This window comes from Kogia breviceps, chromosome 15, assembly GCF_026419965.1.
Source record: "Kogia breviceps isolate mKogBre1 chromosome 15, mKogBre1 haplotype 1, whole genome shotgun sequence".
Classification (NCBI taxonomy): domain Eukaryota; kingdom Metazoa; phylum Chordata; class Mammalia; order Artiodactyla; family Physeteridae; genus Kogia; species Kogia breviceps.
The window spans coordinates 60,781,275-60,799,944 of record NC_081324.1 but is presented as its reverse complement, the minus strand read 5'-3'; the positions used below and the strand labels follow the sequence as shown (position 1 = coordinate 60,799,944).

Sequence of the window (18,670 nt, the reverse complement as noted above, 5' to 3'; positions counted from 1 at the left end):
ATCCTGAGGACACACCTGCAGGGTAGATGTTATGGCTTTATATGGAGGATATCATACCTTGTATGACGCCTTGGGGGCAGATGTTTCCAGAATTCGGAATTTTGTTTGGAATTTATAACAGTAATATGGTGCATCTATTACAGAACATGCAGCAGAGTCAGGGATCGAATCCTACAAGCAAACAGCAGGAATTCTGCAACCGAAATGTGCAGACATTCCCCCGTCACCCCTGCCTGTATGGATAAGTAGCTATAAATAGCATCACATCAGTTCAGGTCTGGTTTTACGGCCAAATGAGTCCATATCAAACTTAAGAAAAAGTCCCTTCCAAAGCTTTTGGGATTCCAGAATTGTGGATGTGTGCATATGAATTATTTTCTGCATTTTATACGTGAGGAAACTGAAGTTTAGAGAGATTGATCTTCCAAACCCTCCCACAGCCAGCAAGTTACTTAAAAAAATTATTCAACTGAACATTATAATAAGAAAAAGACAAACTTGGTAAAACTTAAAATATTTATTAGTATGAATCAGTGTGTGTTAAACCAAAAATTACAGATACAGTTGGGTGATGTGGAGGGCAATGCTTTACTACAGAATATAAGGTGGAAAGGTCCTAATGTCTGCAGCGGCATCTTCTATACATGAGAACTGGGTCCAGCCCAGACAGAAGCCCTTTACAAAAACACGAGCAAGGGAGCAGTTTACACGACTGAGCGGTGACAACGGATCACTGGGTCTGGTTTCAGCAATGATGGTTAAACCAGAACCTAACAGGTCTGAATGAGGCTTGGAGTCCTTTTATTTATGAGCTCACTCTTTCTTCAAGTTGCAGTGAGCGTGGCAGAGCAGGGAGAAGCAGGGCCCCTGAGGGGAGCCAGTTTCAGCCATCACAGGCCACGGTCCTTGATCTCAGGGGGCCATGCTTTGGTCACCCGAGCCTCCCTCGGTCCTCGGTGGGTCCCAGCCCTTTGCTTGGCTAAAGGCTGGCTTTAGGTCTTCAGCCGTCTATGGTTTGCAAGGGAAGTCATCTTTAGTGCCCTGATGTACCACTTTCCACTATGAAAATGGCAGGTCAATTATGTGCGTAGGTAAAATGTTTGCATGACCCTACTGCCATTTTAGAGATTCCCACCGGGAAATAATTCCTCTGAGAGCCCGTGCCTGCATTACATGACACAGAGTCACGAGCCAGACTCAGCCAGTGAAATGGATCACATGTCGGCATAACAAATATGAAATCATATTTACACATATACACACGTGTACCGCACAGGAGAGGAAGGAAAACAGAGGAAAAGAGCACATATGGGGAAATTGGACAAAGGATGCTGCTTGACATTTTGGAGCAACAGTAATTTCCAGGCCTTTACATGATATTACGCGGTTATAGTTCAAAGATTAGAACAGCCAGAAAGTAATCTCAAGGCAAAATAAAGGAAGATCTGAAAGCCTCCTGTGGACAAGGCTCGAGCACTTATCTTCAGGGAAGACGCCGTGTTCCAGTGAATGTGTGTGTGCCCAAGTGCCATCTACTCTTTCTACCAATTGCTCCAAGGACTGACTATAGACACATTGTCAGCTGATGGCTTGAATAGTTAAGGCCATACAGGAAGGCAAAAGAGTGGTTCCCACCCTCGTGGGCTTCTGAAATCAAGTCATGGGCTCATGGGCGGGTAGCTTGCTGGTTAAGACCGGCTGTTTTATGCAAGATGCGAGCACTGAACACTTGCTGGGCTGTGTACCTCCTTAGCTAGGCAACCTTGTCTAGAGACAAGCCCAGGTCCTCGGGGACAGCTGGATGATGAAAGATTCCAAAATAAGCCTACATTACACCTGGAATTAGGTCATTTGAATTTGCAACCCACATTTTTTTTAACTTTGGAAAGAGGCAAGATAATCGCTTGGCCTGCAAGCAGAATCACGGTAGCCCATAATAGTGAGAAGGTGAAGAAAACCCTAAAAATCCGTGCAAAGGCCCTGCCAAGGTGTCCACGTGCCAATTGCTAAGTTTTTGAGGAACCCGTCTGGGAGAGCTAAGAGGCACTCTTGAACCAAAAATAAGTGTTTCCAGCGTTCACGTCCTAAGACTGTCAAGTTACGCTTGCAAGCTGGATGAAGCGGTAAGAACATCAAACTAACAACACATTCTCGAGTTTGAAAAACCTAAATCTTGAGATTTCAACCTGTTTTCTTGATTGCAGTCCTCATGAAGAAGTGTGAGCTCGGCCCTGGTCTCTCAAGGACTCTCGCTTTTTTGGATGGCAGACTCAATGTCCCCGCCCATCCAGGGCTCAGGGGCAGAGCATGGCAGGACCCAAGCACGGTTACTGAAAGTCTGAGGTTTTTACTCAGCTTACGATCTCTTCCCTGATTTTTACATTGCAGGTTTTCAATTAATGTTTGTTGAGCCTTGAAGGTACCAGCTGGCCCTGATGCCATATTACGTGATCAACCACATCTCACCCCCCAAAAAAGGCACCAGTCTGAATATCCTCCAAGAATCACCTCCCAACATGAGCCCTCATAGGAAACCGACTGCTTCTTGATCCCAGGTTTTTATGAAAGTTAGAATGGAAACAAGATTTGAATTTTCAATGGGGATAGCTTTTCCTCCTTTCCATGCCTCCTTTCCTTTTCCTTCCATTGGATTCAGACATCTTTAATTAATTGAGCGGACAGGAAATCTGAAAAGGGTGGGTTCACTGAAGTTTGTTCTCAGCCAACTGGCATTCCAGGGTTGGCCCTCTGGTTAGCCTTAATACCCACACCCCCAAAGCTCGGCATCTTCTTAAAGACTTTCTCTGACTTTGCAGTTTTGGGGGGGTCTAGAATCTTAATGTGCTGGTACTTCCTCTGGCTGGCTTTCCTGTAACCTATTATTCATTGATATCATTAGAAGTTGGCCTACAATTTAGATTCAAACATCCTCCAGGCAATCTGTTCCCTGGATACGACACTAAGACAAACTCTCTTAGTAAAATTACACTCTGTGTGAAACTCCCCTAAGAGGGTAGGAATTTATTACTGTGGAGGTGATGCAAATCAGGTGGGCTCTGGAATAATATTTATACCCTGCGTTTGTCAGTTTACACAGTAGTGACACAGTAGTAATGACTTCCAAACCAGGCCTCCAAATCCCAGAATGACATGATATACTGCAGTCAGATTTGGTTGGTTGGTTTATATGACCACAACTTAGAAAAATGTTCACCAAGTAAAAGTCACAGATGTAGATGAAAGTTCCTAATACATCTTTCTCCACTTTCATGACAGCGCAAGTCTACAGCAGATGGTCCAATTACACTCCACTGAAAGGGAAATTCCATGAACCTTTCAGTGGAGGTTGGTTGAGTAATTAAGGCAATGGCACTGAAGAAGTTCCTGAAATTTGGTTAGAAACATAGGAAATCAGAGTGGAACACCAGTTTCGAATCTCACACACATACGTCAGTAAGACTTTTGTACAAATTTAAGAATATTTTGAGGCTTTTAACAAAAAAACTCAACTAGAATTAATACCTAAAATCCATTCCCTCCGAGTGAATTTCACACACCAAAGGCCCTTTTCTGGCAGTGTGGTGGTTCTTCCCAAAATCCTTCCCAGAATCCAGAAACCTTGTAGAATCCTTTTCCAGGGACATTCCCTGCCCCGTTCCCTGCAGGTCTCACCTCCCTCTGAGCCAGGGGCCAGGCCACCAAGGGTGGTAGGCCCCCGCAGCAGCGCACGGGGAGGGGAGCTCCGGCCTCTTCAAGCACAGGGGACCCCAGCCCCAGGTCAGCAGCACCGCCGGCCGGCCTGAGAGGTTGGCTTCAGTTTGATTGTTCCGTTGTTTCCGTTTTCATGGGGGTCCAACGGTGGGATCTGGCGACCTGGAAGGAACGGAGGCCAAGGTTGAGTTCCTGTTCCCAGCCAACCCCACCCTGCTTCCACTTCTCCAGTCATGTGCGGGTCGCACATGAGGCAGAGGGGCTGTGCTACTAGCTCTTTCCCCCTCTCCCTCAGTTGTACGAAGTCAAGCTCAAGTGTAGAAAGTTAAGGAAAAGTAAAAGCAGCTTTCTGATAATAAGTATTTCCCTGGAGGTGGAAGCCCTGCTCCAGAGCCGGCATCCCTCTTCTCTGCACAAACAGCGGCCACTGGTTCCTCCCAGCCTTCCCCTGCATCCACCACCGGAATGAGTTCCTTCTCAGCTCCCAGTGAGGCCTCATCTTTGTGCTTCTAAAAACAGACCTGGCTTGGGAACTGTGATGGTCCCAGTAATGTCACGTATTAACACTGAGCTCCTGTCCCTCATCCTGCCAAAGCACTTAGAGCATTAACTGGAAAGCCTTTGGAGACATTCTTCACAGGAAACAGTATCTTAAGTGTCATTCGCAGGTAATCTTATTTTAATTTAGAGAATTAGCTGAGAGTCTCTGCTAACAAATCCAAAGTAAAAATTAAACAGGTAGTGGAGGGGGATAGGGTGTCGTAGTTAAAGAGTATGTGTTTTGTTTTTTGTGGGTTTTTGTGGGGTTTTTTTGAAGATGATAAAGAAATTCTAAAGCTGTGCTGATGGGTACACATAAAAAACACTGAATTGTACATTTTGGGGAAATGTATAGTAGGTGAGTTTTGTCTCAATAAAGCTGTCTTCTAAAAACGCAATGGAATGGAAATAATAAATATTTGTGTAGAACCTCACAGTTAAAAGATTTTCACAGGCACATCTTCACTGGGTCCTGTGAAGCTGTGAAATGACTGCTATGATCACCGTTTTACTATTAACTGGAGAACTTAGGCTACACCTGAAGGTCAATACCAAGGGGCACAGGTGGCTCTCTGATTATAACCTACATCTTGACTTTTTGATGGATCTCAAAGCCTGTGTCCCTCCCACTCTACCACGATAGCTCTTGATGCTACTTTTCTAACCCCCATGGAAAAGGCATGAAACGCTAGCTCTAAAACAGGGATTTTAAAAAATCAGCTAATTAGGGCATCAGTTACTAGGTAACCAGTAATTAGAGATGGAAGGGAAATTAGTTCCAAGACAAAGCCCTTCCATGCAAGTGGATGCCCTAAGGACCATAGAGAGTCAAAATGCCCCCGAAGAGGTGCATTTTCACAAGGGTGGAAATCGTCAATTTCACAGGTATTAATGAGTTGTGTAAATTGGGTGATATGGCCATTCGTCAAAGCTCAAGCATAAAGATTAAGGTCATTGGCAATTACTCAAAATTCAAAATTCGTGGTAGAGCTCTTATTCGCTTACGGGGCAGACATGAAGGCTGGAGGGATTTCTGCAGCTACTGCTTCTGCCAATTTGTGTCCTCCACAAAGCTGTACAAAGCTTCTGCAGGCCATTCTCCAAACAGTTCTGTCCTGATCCAGAAGCAAGTATGTACTTTCCTGTTCTGGGCACGCTGTGTCTGTCTTATTAGTCATAAGAAAAGGGAAGGAAACAAAATGCCTCTCCTACTTTGTCAATCTTAAGTGATAGAGGGGAATGTTCCCAGTGACTACCCAATACTCTGATATATTTAGGTCAGATCTTCCTGGTCAAGAGTTCCATACCCCTCCAGAGAAAGCGCTGTGTTTTGGAGGGATGGTAGTGTCAAGTTATAGCATTACTGATGTTATTTATTTATTTATTTATTTATTTATTTAAAGTATAGTTGATTTACAATCTCGTGTTAACTTCTGCTGTACAGCAAAGTGATGCAGTTATACATACATATATATACATTCTTTTCCATATTCCTTTCCATTATGGTTTATCGCAGGATATTGAATATAGTTCCCTGTGCTGTACAGTAGGACCTTGTTGTTTATCCATCCTATATGTAATAGTTTGCCTCTGCTAATCCCAAACTCCCAGTCTTTCCCCTTCCCTCCCCCCGACCCCTTGGCAACCACAAGTCTGTTCTCTCCGTCTGTAAGTCTGTTTCTGTTTCATAGGTAAGTTCATTTGTGTCATATTTTAGATTCCACATACAATTACGTAAGTTGTGTAAATTAACATTTCAGGTGCCTCCTGAGGTTGTTAGGAGCTGTAACAGGGGCTTTTGCATCTGACATATTTTGGGACAAAATTATAATTCTGACCGGTGCATGCCACTGCCCTAGTTAACTAGTCAAGTACTGTTTACCGATCAGTTGTGACTACATCAAGATCAGTATCCTACACTCAAATCAACCTCATGGTATTCTTAAGTTGTTAACTCTAAAGTTAGCAAAAGAGCATTAAGCTGTAAGCCCTCCTATATGTGGCCGATTCCACACGCCAAGTGTCATAAAGTTTCATAAGTTTTTTTCCTAGGAAAAGTACCTCAAATATAGAAAAAGCTCATCCAGAAGATTAAAGTCACAAAAGTGGAGTGAAGAGCTAGAAAGGGCAATGCCGGAGCGGCGCATCCCATGCCATCAGCACCCTCCTTTGTCCCCATTCCTCCTCCTCTTCCCTGCCCCTCACTTCTCTCCTCAGCAGACAGTCAGTAGGACAAGGTCTGGGAGCAAGATGAGGTAACACCCGAGGCAGCCCCTCAAGGAGACGCCCCTCTTGTTTGTGTTAAGCTGTGAGCCACGTTTCTGAATCAGTGTCGAACCCGGCTTCTGAGAGGAGCCAGGTTCTCTTTATCTTCAGAATATCCCAAATCTCACTGAATAGAACAAAATATTTCTCCAAGACAGAATTACTGCAGTTTGTTTACATATTTGGGTTCCATGTAAAATTTTGACAAAAGGGCTGTTTTGCTAAAAAAAAAAAAAAAAAAAAATTAAAAATTAAAAACCGCTGATCCAAAACACCTTTGAGGCCATCTGCACTGGAATGTGAATTAAAGTCTTAGATTGGTGTCCTGTGACACATCAAGGCATTTTTATGGGTATCATGACATTTGTTTCTAGGTTTTGTTCCTGAGAATTGGGCTGCCCAAACCTATTATGCATGTACAATTTTGTCATCATCGTGTAGATGTGGATAAAATCTTTTCATCATGGTCAGTTGGAAAATGTTCTTTACAAATGTAGCAATTTCTCATTGAAATTGCCCTCCTGGGGGAACATAATAGATTTCATGGTTCCCCAATGAAGAGGGAAGGTGCTAACTAGCCATGTGGCTCCAAGTACATCAATTATAGTAACTGCTTCCCTTTAAGGAATAAAGAGCTGGTATTACAGCCTTAAAATTCCCTTTTAGGGCTTCCCTGGTGGCGCAGTGGTTGAGAGTCCGCCTGCCGGTGCAGGGGTCACGGGTTCGTGCCCTGGTCCGGGAGGGTCCCATGTGCCGCGGAGCGGCTGGGCCCGTGAGCCATGCCCGCTGGGCCTGAGCGTCCGGAGCCTGTGCTCCGCAACGGGAGAGGCCACAGCAGTGAGAGGCCCGCATACCGCAAAAAAAAAAAAAAAAAAAAAAAAAAAAAAAAAAAAATTCCCTTTTAATACCAATAAAAAGACATTTTCACACTTGTTCTGTGAAAAAAGTTTCTTCAGTAACTCCTTAAAAAAAAAAAAAAAAGAATTACTGCAGTTTCCTTAAGACTTTGTGTTTCTCATCTGGTGGAAAGAGTTTTGAGATCTGAGTGACAGCGTCCCAGGTGAGTGAATTCAGACATGCTATCTGCTCTCTCCAAGACGGACTTTCCTCACCTGCAAAAAGAACACGGGAAGTAGCCTGACAACCACCACGCATCACAGACGCTGTGGCTAATGTGCCAGGAACCCAGGACAATGGGCAGGTCCCCAGCATCCCAGGCTCTGGATGCAGCTACGTATCAACCTCTGCCTCCCCCTCCACGCAGTGGATGCTTAGGGTTCAGTTACTAGGATGGGGCCCATCCTGCTCTTCTCCTAAACACTCAGCCGGGGAGGGGCCCACATGTTCCAGCTTCAAACAGTAAGAAGAAAGGAAGTGCTTCCATTTTCAGGCAGAGAAAGGAAAGCCGGGCCCTACCAACGACGCAAGCACCTTAAAAAGTGCAGGAAGCCACCAGCGCTGTGAAAACACACCAAGAACTTAGATCTTGTGGTCTGAGTTATTTGGAACTTACTCAAAGCTTAAGTGCACTTACACAATAGAATAGTTCCGGAAAATGCCATAGCGTTTGGTACCAAGGTGATCACCTTGGAACACTGTTGAATCAGTATTAATTACATGGCCACAGAATAGGACAAAAATATACACGCAAACATCTGAAAGAAACATCACTGCATGTTTCTGCTCTTATAAAATGTCCTCTGAGTACACAACCTCCAAACAGCTCGTTCTGGAGTATAAATCCTATGGCAGGGTGTTTATTTTAATTAGGTTTGGACTGTGTAAGATTCTGCTTGGGAAAAGTTAAAAGACTTTTTTTTTTTTGGAGTTCCGTTTTCCTGCAAGTTGATAGTCCAGAGAAAAAGCAGGTTTAATAAATGATTACTCAAGAATTCAATATGTGAGAAAACAAACTCCAAGCCTATCAACTGTATCATGGCTCTGGACTGCGGCTGTAATGCTTTTACACACAACAAAAATAAAACAGCAGGCTCAGCTGCAGCTGTCTTCTCGCCCTGTGTGGCGACCGGCCGCTCTCTGCACAGGCCTGGAGTCCTCCCTGACAAGTCGCTGTTTGCGTTCTTCTCTCTTATCCCAGTCCCAGGATTTATGAGGCTCAGCTTTGTTTGATTGGTGTTAGAGGTGCTGCTGGTTCTTGCCCTGTCACTTCCATTTCTTGATCCTGATTTTCTGAATCATCCAGAGACCAAGTTTACTAGGACTTGGCAGTCTTTGCCCTTGATCATGACCTCCACGTCTCTCCATTTGGAGGGGGGTCTCTATGGCCCACTGTGGTGCTCACAATCACGGGACCCTGCCCTAGAAATACGGAATGGGGCAGGTGACACATGCATGACACTCGAGGTCATCCTCTCAACTGTCCTTTTGCTGTCGTAAAGAAGACAATATTGGGATTATGAGATGACCTGGAACATTAGAGTCTAGACCTCAGAAGGTGCTAACATTCTGTGCAGGACCAGAGTGGCTTACGATTCAGGAAGTGGATTCAGCCGGAGGCTGGCAGAAAATCCAGGTCAGGGATAATGAGAGCCTTAATTTCGGTGCAGTGGAGAGAAGTAGAAAACAGGGTTGGAAGGAGAACCGTAGGAAGACACCTGGCAGACGTGACAATTGATTGGATGTGGGAGGGTGAAGAGATGGGGGAGGAAAACTGAAGTTCAAGTCTAGGAGCCGCAGGAACGGTGATGCCCCAGCAGAGAAGGAAGGGAGGGGGCAGATCACCACTGGCCGTTAGTCCAAAATGCCAAACACGTGTCCTCAGAACGGAGGGGCTTAAGTTACTCTAAAATCATTAGGCTTCTTTACCATTCAAAGGCCTCGTTTCCTTTTATTTATGTTTTTAATTAATAGACTCTATTTTGGGGAAGGGAGGTAGCTTTAGGTTTACAGAAAAAATTGAGCATAAAGTTCAGAGAGTTCCCATACACTCCTTCTCCTAACGCCCAATTTCCTCTATTTTAACGTCTCACAGGGGTGTGGAACATTTATTACAATTGATGAGCCATTACTGATCATTAAGTGAAGTCCATGGTTTCCATGAGGGCTCACTCTTAGTGCTGTACATTCTATGGGTTTTGAGAAATGTATAATGACAGGTAGCCACCATCACAGTATCACACAGAATAGTTTCACTGCCAGAAAAGTCCCCGAGTTCCACCTATTCATCCATCCCTCCCTCCTTCCTGCCCCTAGCCCCTGGCAACCACTGATCGTTTTACTGTTCCCATAGTTGTGCATTTTCCAGAGTGTCATATAGTTGGAATCATACAGTATGTAGCCTTTTCAGACTGGCTTCTTTCACTTAGTAAATATGCATTTAACATTCTCCTGTGTCTTTTCATGGCCTGATAGCTCATTTCCTCTTATCGCTGGAAAATATTCCATTGTGTGGATATATCCCTTTTAATTTTTTACTTTAACATTTAAAAATTATAAGACGCAAAAAAAAAACCCAAAACAAAACCACAAGCCACAAAGAACAAATCTAATAAGCTAGACTTCATCAAAATGAAAAACTTCTGCTCTTCCAAAGACGTTGTCAAGAAAGTGAAAACGCAAGCCACAGCCTGGGAGAAAATATTTGAAAGACAATTATCTGATAAAGAGCATGTATCCAAACTATATAAATAATCTTTAGAACCCAATCATAAGAAAACAACTCAATACAAAACGGGCAAAAGTTGAAAAGACACTTCCCCAAAGAAGACACAAGGACTGCGAATAAGCACATATGAAAAGGCACTCAACGTTATCTGTCGTTAGGAAGATGGACGTCAAAACCACAAGGAGAGACCACTATATTCCCATTCGAACGACTGAAATTTTATCAACTGATCATTCCACATGCTGGCAAGGAGCTGGAGCTACTGGAGCTCTCCTGTATTGGTGGTGGGAATGTAAAATGCTAAAACTGCTTTGGAACACAGTCTGGGGGACCCTTAGAGTGTGAACCATTACCTGTGAGATAAGCCAGTTGCGCCACTTCTAGGTATTTACCCACACAGACTTGTACATGAAAGCTCATCACAGCCTTGCCTGTAATTAATTGCCAAAACCTGAAAACAACCCAAATGTTTAGGTGAATGGATTAACAAATTTTTACTCACGTTATGCAATACCACTCGGTACTAAAATGGAACTCAGCAAAATCCATTGTGTGTTAAACTCGGATCAGGACAACTGACCTAATTGCTCACATAAAGAAATTGCAAGGAGGGAACCTACTGCTAAGAAGGCGCTTAAAAGACACACCAGCTAATTTTATCAATTTTATCCACTGTGTGTGGAGCTTATTTGTATCCTGATCCAAACAAACTATAAAATGCAAACAAAGAAACCATTTATGATAATTACGAACCATTGAAAATCTGAACACTGGATGTTTGATGATATTAATATGATTATAGCATTATGATTATTAATGTGAGCATGTCATTGTTTTATGTAAAAAAAAGTTACATGCTGAAAATATTTACAGATGAAATGATGTCTGGAATTCCCTTCGAAATAATACAGGCGGGGGGTCGGGGGGAGTGGGTGGTAGGGATGAAACCAGCTTGGTTATGAGTACAGTCTGCCCTCTATATCCGCAGGTTCTGTATCCGCAGATTCAACTTACCGCAGACTGAAAATATTCGAGAAAAAAAAAATTCCAGAAAGTTCCAAAAAGTAAAAGTTGAATGTGCCACATTGGCAACTATTTGAATAGCATTTACATTGTATTTACAGCTATTTGCATAGCACTGACATTGTCTTAGGTATTATTTGTAATCTAGAGATTATTTAAAGTATATGGCAGGATGTGCTTATATACATATACTACACCCTTTTATATAAGGGATTTGAGCATCCTCGCTGGGGTCCTAAGCAATCCTCCAAGGACACCAGGTGACGACTGTACATGACGGTTCATTATGTTATTCAGTTTACTGGTGTATATGTTTAAATTTTTCTGTAATAAAGTCTTTTGTTAAGTTCCCTGCAATTTCACTGCCATGAAACAACCACTGTTAACATTTTAATGTGTGTGTATCTTCCCAATACTTGCCCAGAAGAATATATTTACTATTATATATTATATGGTTCATATTTTATAAAATCAGGATATTATACAAACTGCTCTATAACTTTGATTTCACACTCAACAATTTATCTTTTTATGTCACTAAGACAGAGTTACAAACTCATTTTTAATCACTAGTTTATACTGGTGTCCCATGATTTTTAAAAAATTATTTCCCAAGTTTTGGACAGTTAAGTCATTTCCTGTCTTTCACCATCATGAATAATGTTACCATAAACTGCCATCTGCAATAAGTGATACAGACTCACAGTTGAGAGCCTGGGTTCTGGAGCCCTGCTGCCTGGCTTCTAATCCTGACCCTCTGTGACCTGGAGCAAGTCACAAACCTCTCCACACCTCAACTTCCTCAGCTGTAAAACAGGGATGGTAACAGTGCCTATTTCATAAGATAAACGGTGCATTAATGAGCTAATGTATATTTAAGCAATTGCAACAATGGTGCAGAATGACAATATGTTCTATGTGAAACATCATTACTACATTTTGCACGGCAGGTCAATTTCTTCTTTAGAATCACTGGGATAAAAGATATGCATGTTTAGGGCTTTTGAGACACAACTTACCCACATTCTGAAACTACATTCTTTTGCAGAGGTCTCCTATCATTGCATTTGGTACATTAACTTTTGAGGGGTTAAGAAAGTGGACAGGCTTTGTCTTTGTCCTTTCCCTGTCCCACAAAGGCTAAACTTACCTTCATTTGACAGTTTGCTGTACTATTATAAAATGTGCAAATGTTGTGTTTTGTTTTAAAATTTCTTTGACCTGCTCCAAAAGTGTCCACCTAGAGAATTTCAGAATCCAGTGGACTTAAAATAGCTAACACCCTGTGCAACCAATGATTGCAGACAAGACACAATTACTGCCCATAAGCCTTAACTTCCTGTCTTTCTTGTTAACACCCTATTCTAATTTTTCCAAACTCATACGCTTGTACCTCTAATTACATTCACTTTAAAAAAAAACAAACATTTCCGGCTTCCCTGGTGGTGCAGTGGTTGAGAGTCTGCCTGCCGATGCAGCGGACGCGGGTCCGTGCCCCGGTATGGGAAGATCCCACATGCCGCGGGGTGGCCTGGCCCGTGAGCCATGGCTGCTGAGCCTGTGCTCTGCAACGGGGAGAGGCCACAACAGTGAGAGGCCCGCGTACCTCAAAAAAAACCCCCCAAAACCCAAACATTTCTCACCTTGTTCTCAAACTAACAACAAGCAAAAGCCTAGTTTCATCTCCAGGTGTGATGTTCAGGACAAAGCCTGTGTTCTCTAGTCAGTATTCAAGTTAACTGATCAGAAGCACAGCTGTCCGGCCTAGGTCCTGCCCCAATCCAGACATGTTTCTGTTGAGCCTGCAGCCCCAAGTCTTTTTGCTCTCAGGGAGAGATTCTTTTTAAAGGGTAGGGTATTTGAGTTGAATAACTGAAATCCACAAAGCACACCTTGTGTTCCCCATGCTCCAGAATCCAGTCTGCCAGGCTCCTAGCAAATCCAGCCTCAGAGGACTTGCTCCTGTGCTCACCTTCCTCCTTCCAGGGAAGGGAGCCTGGGGTGCATCTCAGGACCATGCTGTTCCTTGTTCCCCATTCAGACCACTACCCAGTGTTCCTGGTTCTACTCCTAAAAGACTTCTGAAATTCACATCCACGTTTTTCCTCCTCATCCAGGCCTCTCTCCTAGAGGACCGCAACAGCATCCTCCTCCGCCAGACACATTCTCCAGGGTGGATCTTCCCACTACAAGGCCTGCAAGCATCTGCCTCGGTCTCTAACACCCCCTTCGTGCCCCCCTCCCCCCGTGTGGTCCCTGAGCTCCCACCCTGCAGCCCACCCACCTCCTTTGTCTTCCTTAAAGTCTCCACCACTTCCTGCCTCAGGAACTCACACACCATGTCCACATGGCCTGACTGCTCTTCCTGAGCTTTCTGCCCTCTTCTCATTTTTTGGGTCTAGCCTAAAACCATCTCCCTGGGGAGACCTTCCCCAGCCAATCTAAAGTCCCCACCTGTAACTGTCCCCACGGTCCTTGTACTTTTGCTTCTCAGCCTTGACTATGATGTGTAATTACACACCCACTTGACTGTACCCACAGCCTGTCTCCCCACTCAACCGTCAGTCTGTTTTGTTCCCCAGGCTGTCCTTGGTGTCCAGCATGGCCCCCGACCCATAAAAGAGAGAGGAAGAGAGAGATAGGAGGCCTGTCCAATGGGCTGGTGCTAGCCAACTTAAGTACTCATAGAAAAGTGACACATTTCACTTGATCTAGTGAATCCACTGAAATATTATCTCCTGGAACAGCATGAGATGAGCTGGAAGGTCTAGATTCAAAAACCTCAATTGGGCACGCTCCTATTTCCTAGCCTCATCTTTATGGGGAATGTGCCAGAATGAGATCAGCTCTCAGAGGACTTACAGCTCACCAGAAGAAGAGATGCATACCTGGAATCCTTGGAGAATCATTCAGAGAAAGAATATGTCCAAGTGTCAAAGTGATGGAGCAGACCATAGTAACCTCAAGTCAAAGGTGAGAGCCATGCATGAGACTTCACGAAGGAAGGAGATTCCAGGGAATTAACATCTGTGGGGAGGAAGGGGGGAGCATCTCATGCAGGGTGGGGCAGGAGAGAGCGAATGTACGAAGGAGGGAGCAAAAATGAAGCCTTTACTGCTGTCAGGGCTCCTCACCTGCCTCTCAAGATGACTGAGACGGGCATAGTAGTTTCATAGTGAAGACCATACAGGTTTGGGACAGCAATCAAGTATTCTCTGTGTTTCCACACACCAATTTAAAAACTCAATGGACAATAATTTTCTTGGCTAAGAATCCTTCCTATGTTTTAACTCAAAGAGGAAAACATTAGTGTTCAAACTGAAGGTATAAAAACCCGGGGAAAAAAAAGAACAACCCCATGGGACTTCCCTGGCAGTCCAGTGGTTAAGACTCTGCATTTCCAAAGCAGGGGGTGTGGGCTTGATACCTGGTTGGGGAACTAAGATCCCACATGCCACATGGCGCAGCTGAAAAAAAAGAACAACCCTGAATGGAGATGCACGCAAGAACATTAGCCACACACCGTTGGGTAAAGCGGGTCCAAAAGTGAGTGGTGGAAAAGGGCACCAGGAGCATACCAACCAGAGAATGGAGTGTGCACAGACCACCCCAAAGGGCAGCACCAAACACCTGACAGGGCAGCTTCAGTCTGAAAACAGTATTTTGCTAGCAATTTCCAGTTATGAAATATATTAACTTATGTTCCCAAAACACAGTTGTCTCATTTCTGGCTTAAGGGCCTTCTGGGAATGTAAAAGGGAAACACTGGTCTCTTGCTCTGAGTCCGTATGAATCAATTTTGCTTAAGCACACCTCTTTAACGGCTTTTCTTCTCACTCCTCCTGCGTGGTTTTCTGTGACTGCTCTCTCCCGGGCATGTTGTCTCTGCAACCCTGCTCTGGGGGGCACAGGTGTCAGCAATATCTTGACCTATTTTGAGTTCAGGGAGGAGCACATGTACTACAAGCTGGAACAGGGGGCAGGAAAATAAACGAGGCGTCTGCTGTAATATATCTAGGTGTGCTCCGTACTGTGTTTTAAGTTAACCTGTAAGTGGGTGACAACATTCCACTCTGGAGACATGCACCTGAAGGAATAGAGGCCAGGGAGGCACCAGGGTCCACATTATAAATATGGACGGAGATCTCGCCACTGTCTGGGTATCCACAGGCTTCTTCGCTAAGGTAATTCTAACCAAAGCCTAATGAAACAGAAACAAACAACTGTTTATTTGACATGGAAGATGAGGAGATATAAGAATTCAATGGCTTCTCTATGAATTAATGATTTGAAGCCATGATTACCCAGTGCTATAAGCAAAACGCTATTTTTTTTTTTTAATTAAATGAAGCAGACCACCAGGCTCTCAGGAATTGCTTATGCAAAGTCCCCGTCACTTTGATCCATAAAGACCTCATATGCATGAAGGGATTTATGCTGGCTGAACAGAGCAAAGGAACAGCTTTTGAGTTGAGAGGCTAATGCTTGGGCTTAGGCTTGTTTTCTTCCTTGAAGTCCTTGTGTCATTTTATATTGAAAGCATGACTTTGCAGAAACCTCAGAAGGCCCCCTAGCTCATGCAGAAATCCCAAGGTGAATTTCAGGTACACAGAGCTGCGTGGATGCTGGGGAGAGGGCTCTGGAAAATACCAGGAGCTGCACAGGGACGGCTGTGAATGTCACAGTTGTCAGGAGCTCTCCTGCTGCATTAATTAAAACCACTAATACATTCATAAAAACAAAATGTTTACTAGCTGTACAACTAGCCTGACGTACCAGAAAAGATGAACGTCCCCAGAAAAGACAGAGTTTGAAGAAATACGAGGTTAGCGGAATGAGCTCAATCCAAACCCTCTGAGACGTCACCCAGACTCACATGACGCAGCCCTGCACCCTCGGCCCAATTTTGGGAAGGAGCAGAATGTTGGGGGTAGGAGTTTATTAATTTATTAATTTATTTATTTTTGCTCTGTTGGGTCTTTGTTTCTGTGCGAGGGCTTTCTCCAGTCGTGGCAAGTGGGGGCCACTCTTCATCGCAGTGCGCGGGCCTCTCACTACTGCGGCCTCTCATGTTGCGGAGCACAGGCTCCAGACGCGCAGGCTCAGGAGTTGTGGCTCACGGGCCTAGTTGCTCCGCGGCATGTGGGATCTTCCCAGACCAGGGCTCGAACCCGTGTCCCCTGCATTAGCAGGCAGACTCTCAACCACTGGGCCACCAGGGAAGCCCAACACTATTGTTTTGAGGGTGAAACCACAGCAGGAACACAAATCCTTCTGAAGGAGGAAGGAAGGGAACCGGATGTGGACCCCAGCGAACAAGTGGGACCAGGGCTGCAGAGAGCTCCACTGCTTCTTTCGCGTGTTCCTGGGCCCTGTAAGTAACCCAGGTCAGAGTTCCTCATGTACGGTGAAGTCTCCTTCAAGCCAAGAGAAACAAGCAAAATATTCCCTGCTGTGGGTTCTCAGAGTCTGAAGTAACAAGCCAAAACCAGCGGAAAGGAAATCAAATCTGTCCTGGGAAGCACAGCCCCTCTGCCTCTGAGAGGCTCGCCAACAGGGACTGCAGGCCGCATGGAGACCAAAACATCAGTTTCCCTTTTGGAATTCCCTTCTGGAATTGCCTGCAGCCCAGATTCTTGAGAACAACTGCCAACTGTTCTGGGGTTCAGCCTTTCCTGAGATGGGCACCCCAGGACTTTGGGTCCCTGCACCTGGCTAGGCACACGCTCCGAGGGCATCTCAGGACACAGTTTCCTGAGACAGCCACCGGCAGGTCGCTCTCTGGGGGGACCCAGGATGGAAAGCTGTTACCAAGGAAGCTGTGAAGGTTTAAGCTGGCCGTCAGCTGGGGAACAGCTGCAGATAAAGGTTATTCGTGAGACCAACATAAAGATAGGGAAGCAAACACGACCCAGGACTGGGGACAAAGACAAGAGCCATCAGCTCCCATAAGTAATTGACCAGATGGACCCAGAGATGATCATGCTGAGTGAAGTAAGCCAGGCAGAGAACGACAAGTGCCATATGATATCACTTCTTACATGTGGAGTATAAAACTATGTATATAAATGAACTTATTTACAAAACAGAAACAGCTCACAGACATACAAAACAAACTTACGGTCACCAAAGGGGCAAGGGGAGGGATAAATTAGGAGTTTGGGATTGACATATACACACTACTATATATAAAATAGATAACCAATAAGGACCTACTGTATAGCACAGGGAACTGTGCTCAATATCTTATAATAACCTGTAAGAGAAAAGAATCTGAAAAAAAGTATATATATATATATACACACACACACGTATAACTGAATGACTTTGCTGTATACATGAAACTAACACGACACTGTAAATCAACTATACTTCAATTAAGAAAAAAAAAAAACTCATCAGAAATGAGGAAAAGTTTTCCACACCAACTCTCCACCCACTTCCCAACTTCAGGTCACATGAGATGGAGACACCACTTTTTGCCCACGATCACCAGGCAAAAGAAATGACTAAAAGCTTCTCTTGTTTCGTTTGCCCAGAGTCATTCAGTTTCATGGGTGATTTTGGTTTTCTATACCTTTATCACTCTCTCTTTTCTTTCTCCTCCCCTGGACATACTAACATAAAATGCTATAAAATACATAATTCTTTGATGAAAATACATTTTATTTTTCAACAGGATTACTTCATTTTGATTCACGAAACCCAGACTCGGCAGGTAAAAGCACAGATTCGTGGAGATGGAGAATGAGGATGCACTGTGCGGCTCCGCAGTAACCAGGGCAGAACTGCAGGGTTTAGTATCTGTGGCCTCGGACAAATTCACACAGAGGAAATGCTCTCCTCTGGAGCTCCCTGGTTTTTATCCTCTGACTCCCAGAGCATAAAAATGCAAGCTATGCGGAAAACACAAATCAGGTACTTACTGATTCCTTGAAAGAGCTCTTCGATATTAATTGCATTCTTTGCACTGGTCTCAACCACAACAGCACCAATGGACTCTGCGTACTCCTTAGCATCCTTCAAGGGCACCTCCCTGGAAAAGAGGGCAAACCCAGACAGAGATGAATGCTCGCTTGTACAGGATAAATAACCCGACAGAGCACAGAAGAAGCTCACGTGCAAACAGCTCCCTTGTGGTCCTGCAGAATAATAACTCGGTTGCTCAGCAAGGATTGAAAACCTAGGATGGGTGAGGCTTTTTCAAGTTTAAAACCTGGTCTCTGGCATCCGTGGAGATAAACTACTGTCCCCGGTCCTACTGAAGGAAAGAACTCCAGAACAGTAGGAAAAGGCTTTAGGAGCAAGGCCAGCTTTCAGAGTTAGGGTTGATTACACAATTTTTTCCCATAATAATGACTCAATATTTTTTAAAAATTGTGTATGTGCGCATGCATGCATACATGATTTTCTAAGGATTTCCAATATACTGCCTTTTATAAATCAGAGAAAATATGTGACACGATCTGGAAGTTTGGCAGTATGTTCACAACTCCAACGGCACAT

General features: G+C 44.3%; 1 protein-coding gene across 1 annotated transcript in view; it reads right to left on the bottom strand.

The window, feature by feature from the left end:
* Window positions 1–502: 502 nt before the first annotated feature.
* The window catches only part of RAB31 (RAB31, member RAS oncogene family), a 111,939-nt gene continuing 93,771 nt past the window's right edge, over window positions 503–18,670 (bottom strand). Inside the window, exons 6-7 of the mRNA XM_059041277.2 lie at window positions 18,091–18,200; window positions 503–3,873 (exon numbers count right to left, since the gene is read on the bottom strand). Of these exons, the coding sequence (XP_058897260.1) occupies window positions 3,779–3,873; window positions 18,091–18,200 (205 nt within the window). The 3' untranslated portion in view covers window positions 503–3,778. The remainder of the gene's footprint in view (window positions 3,874–18,090; window positions 18,201–18,670) is intronic.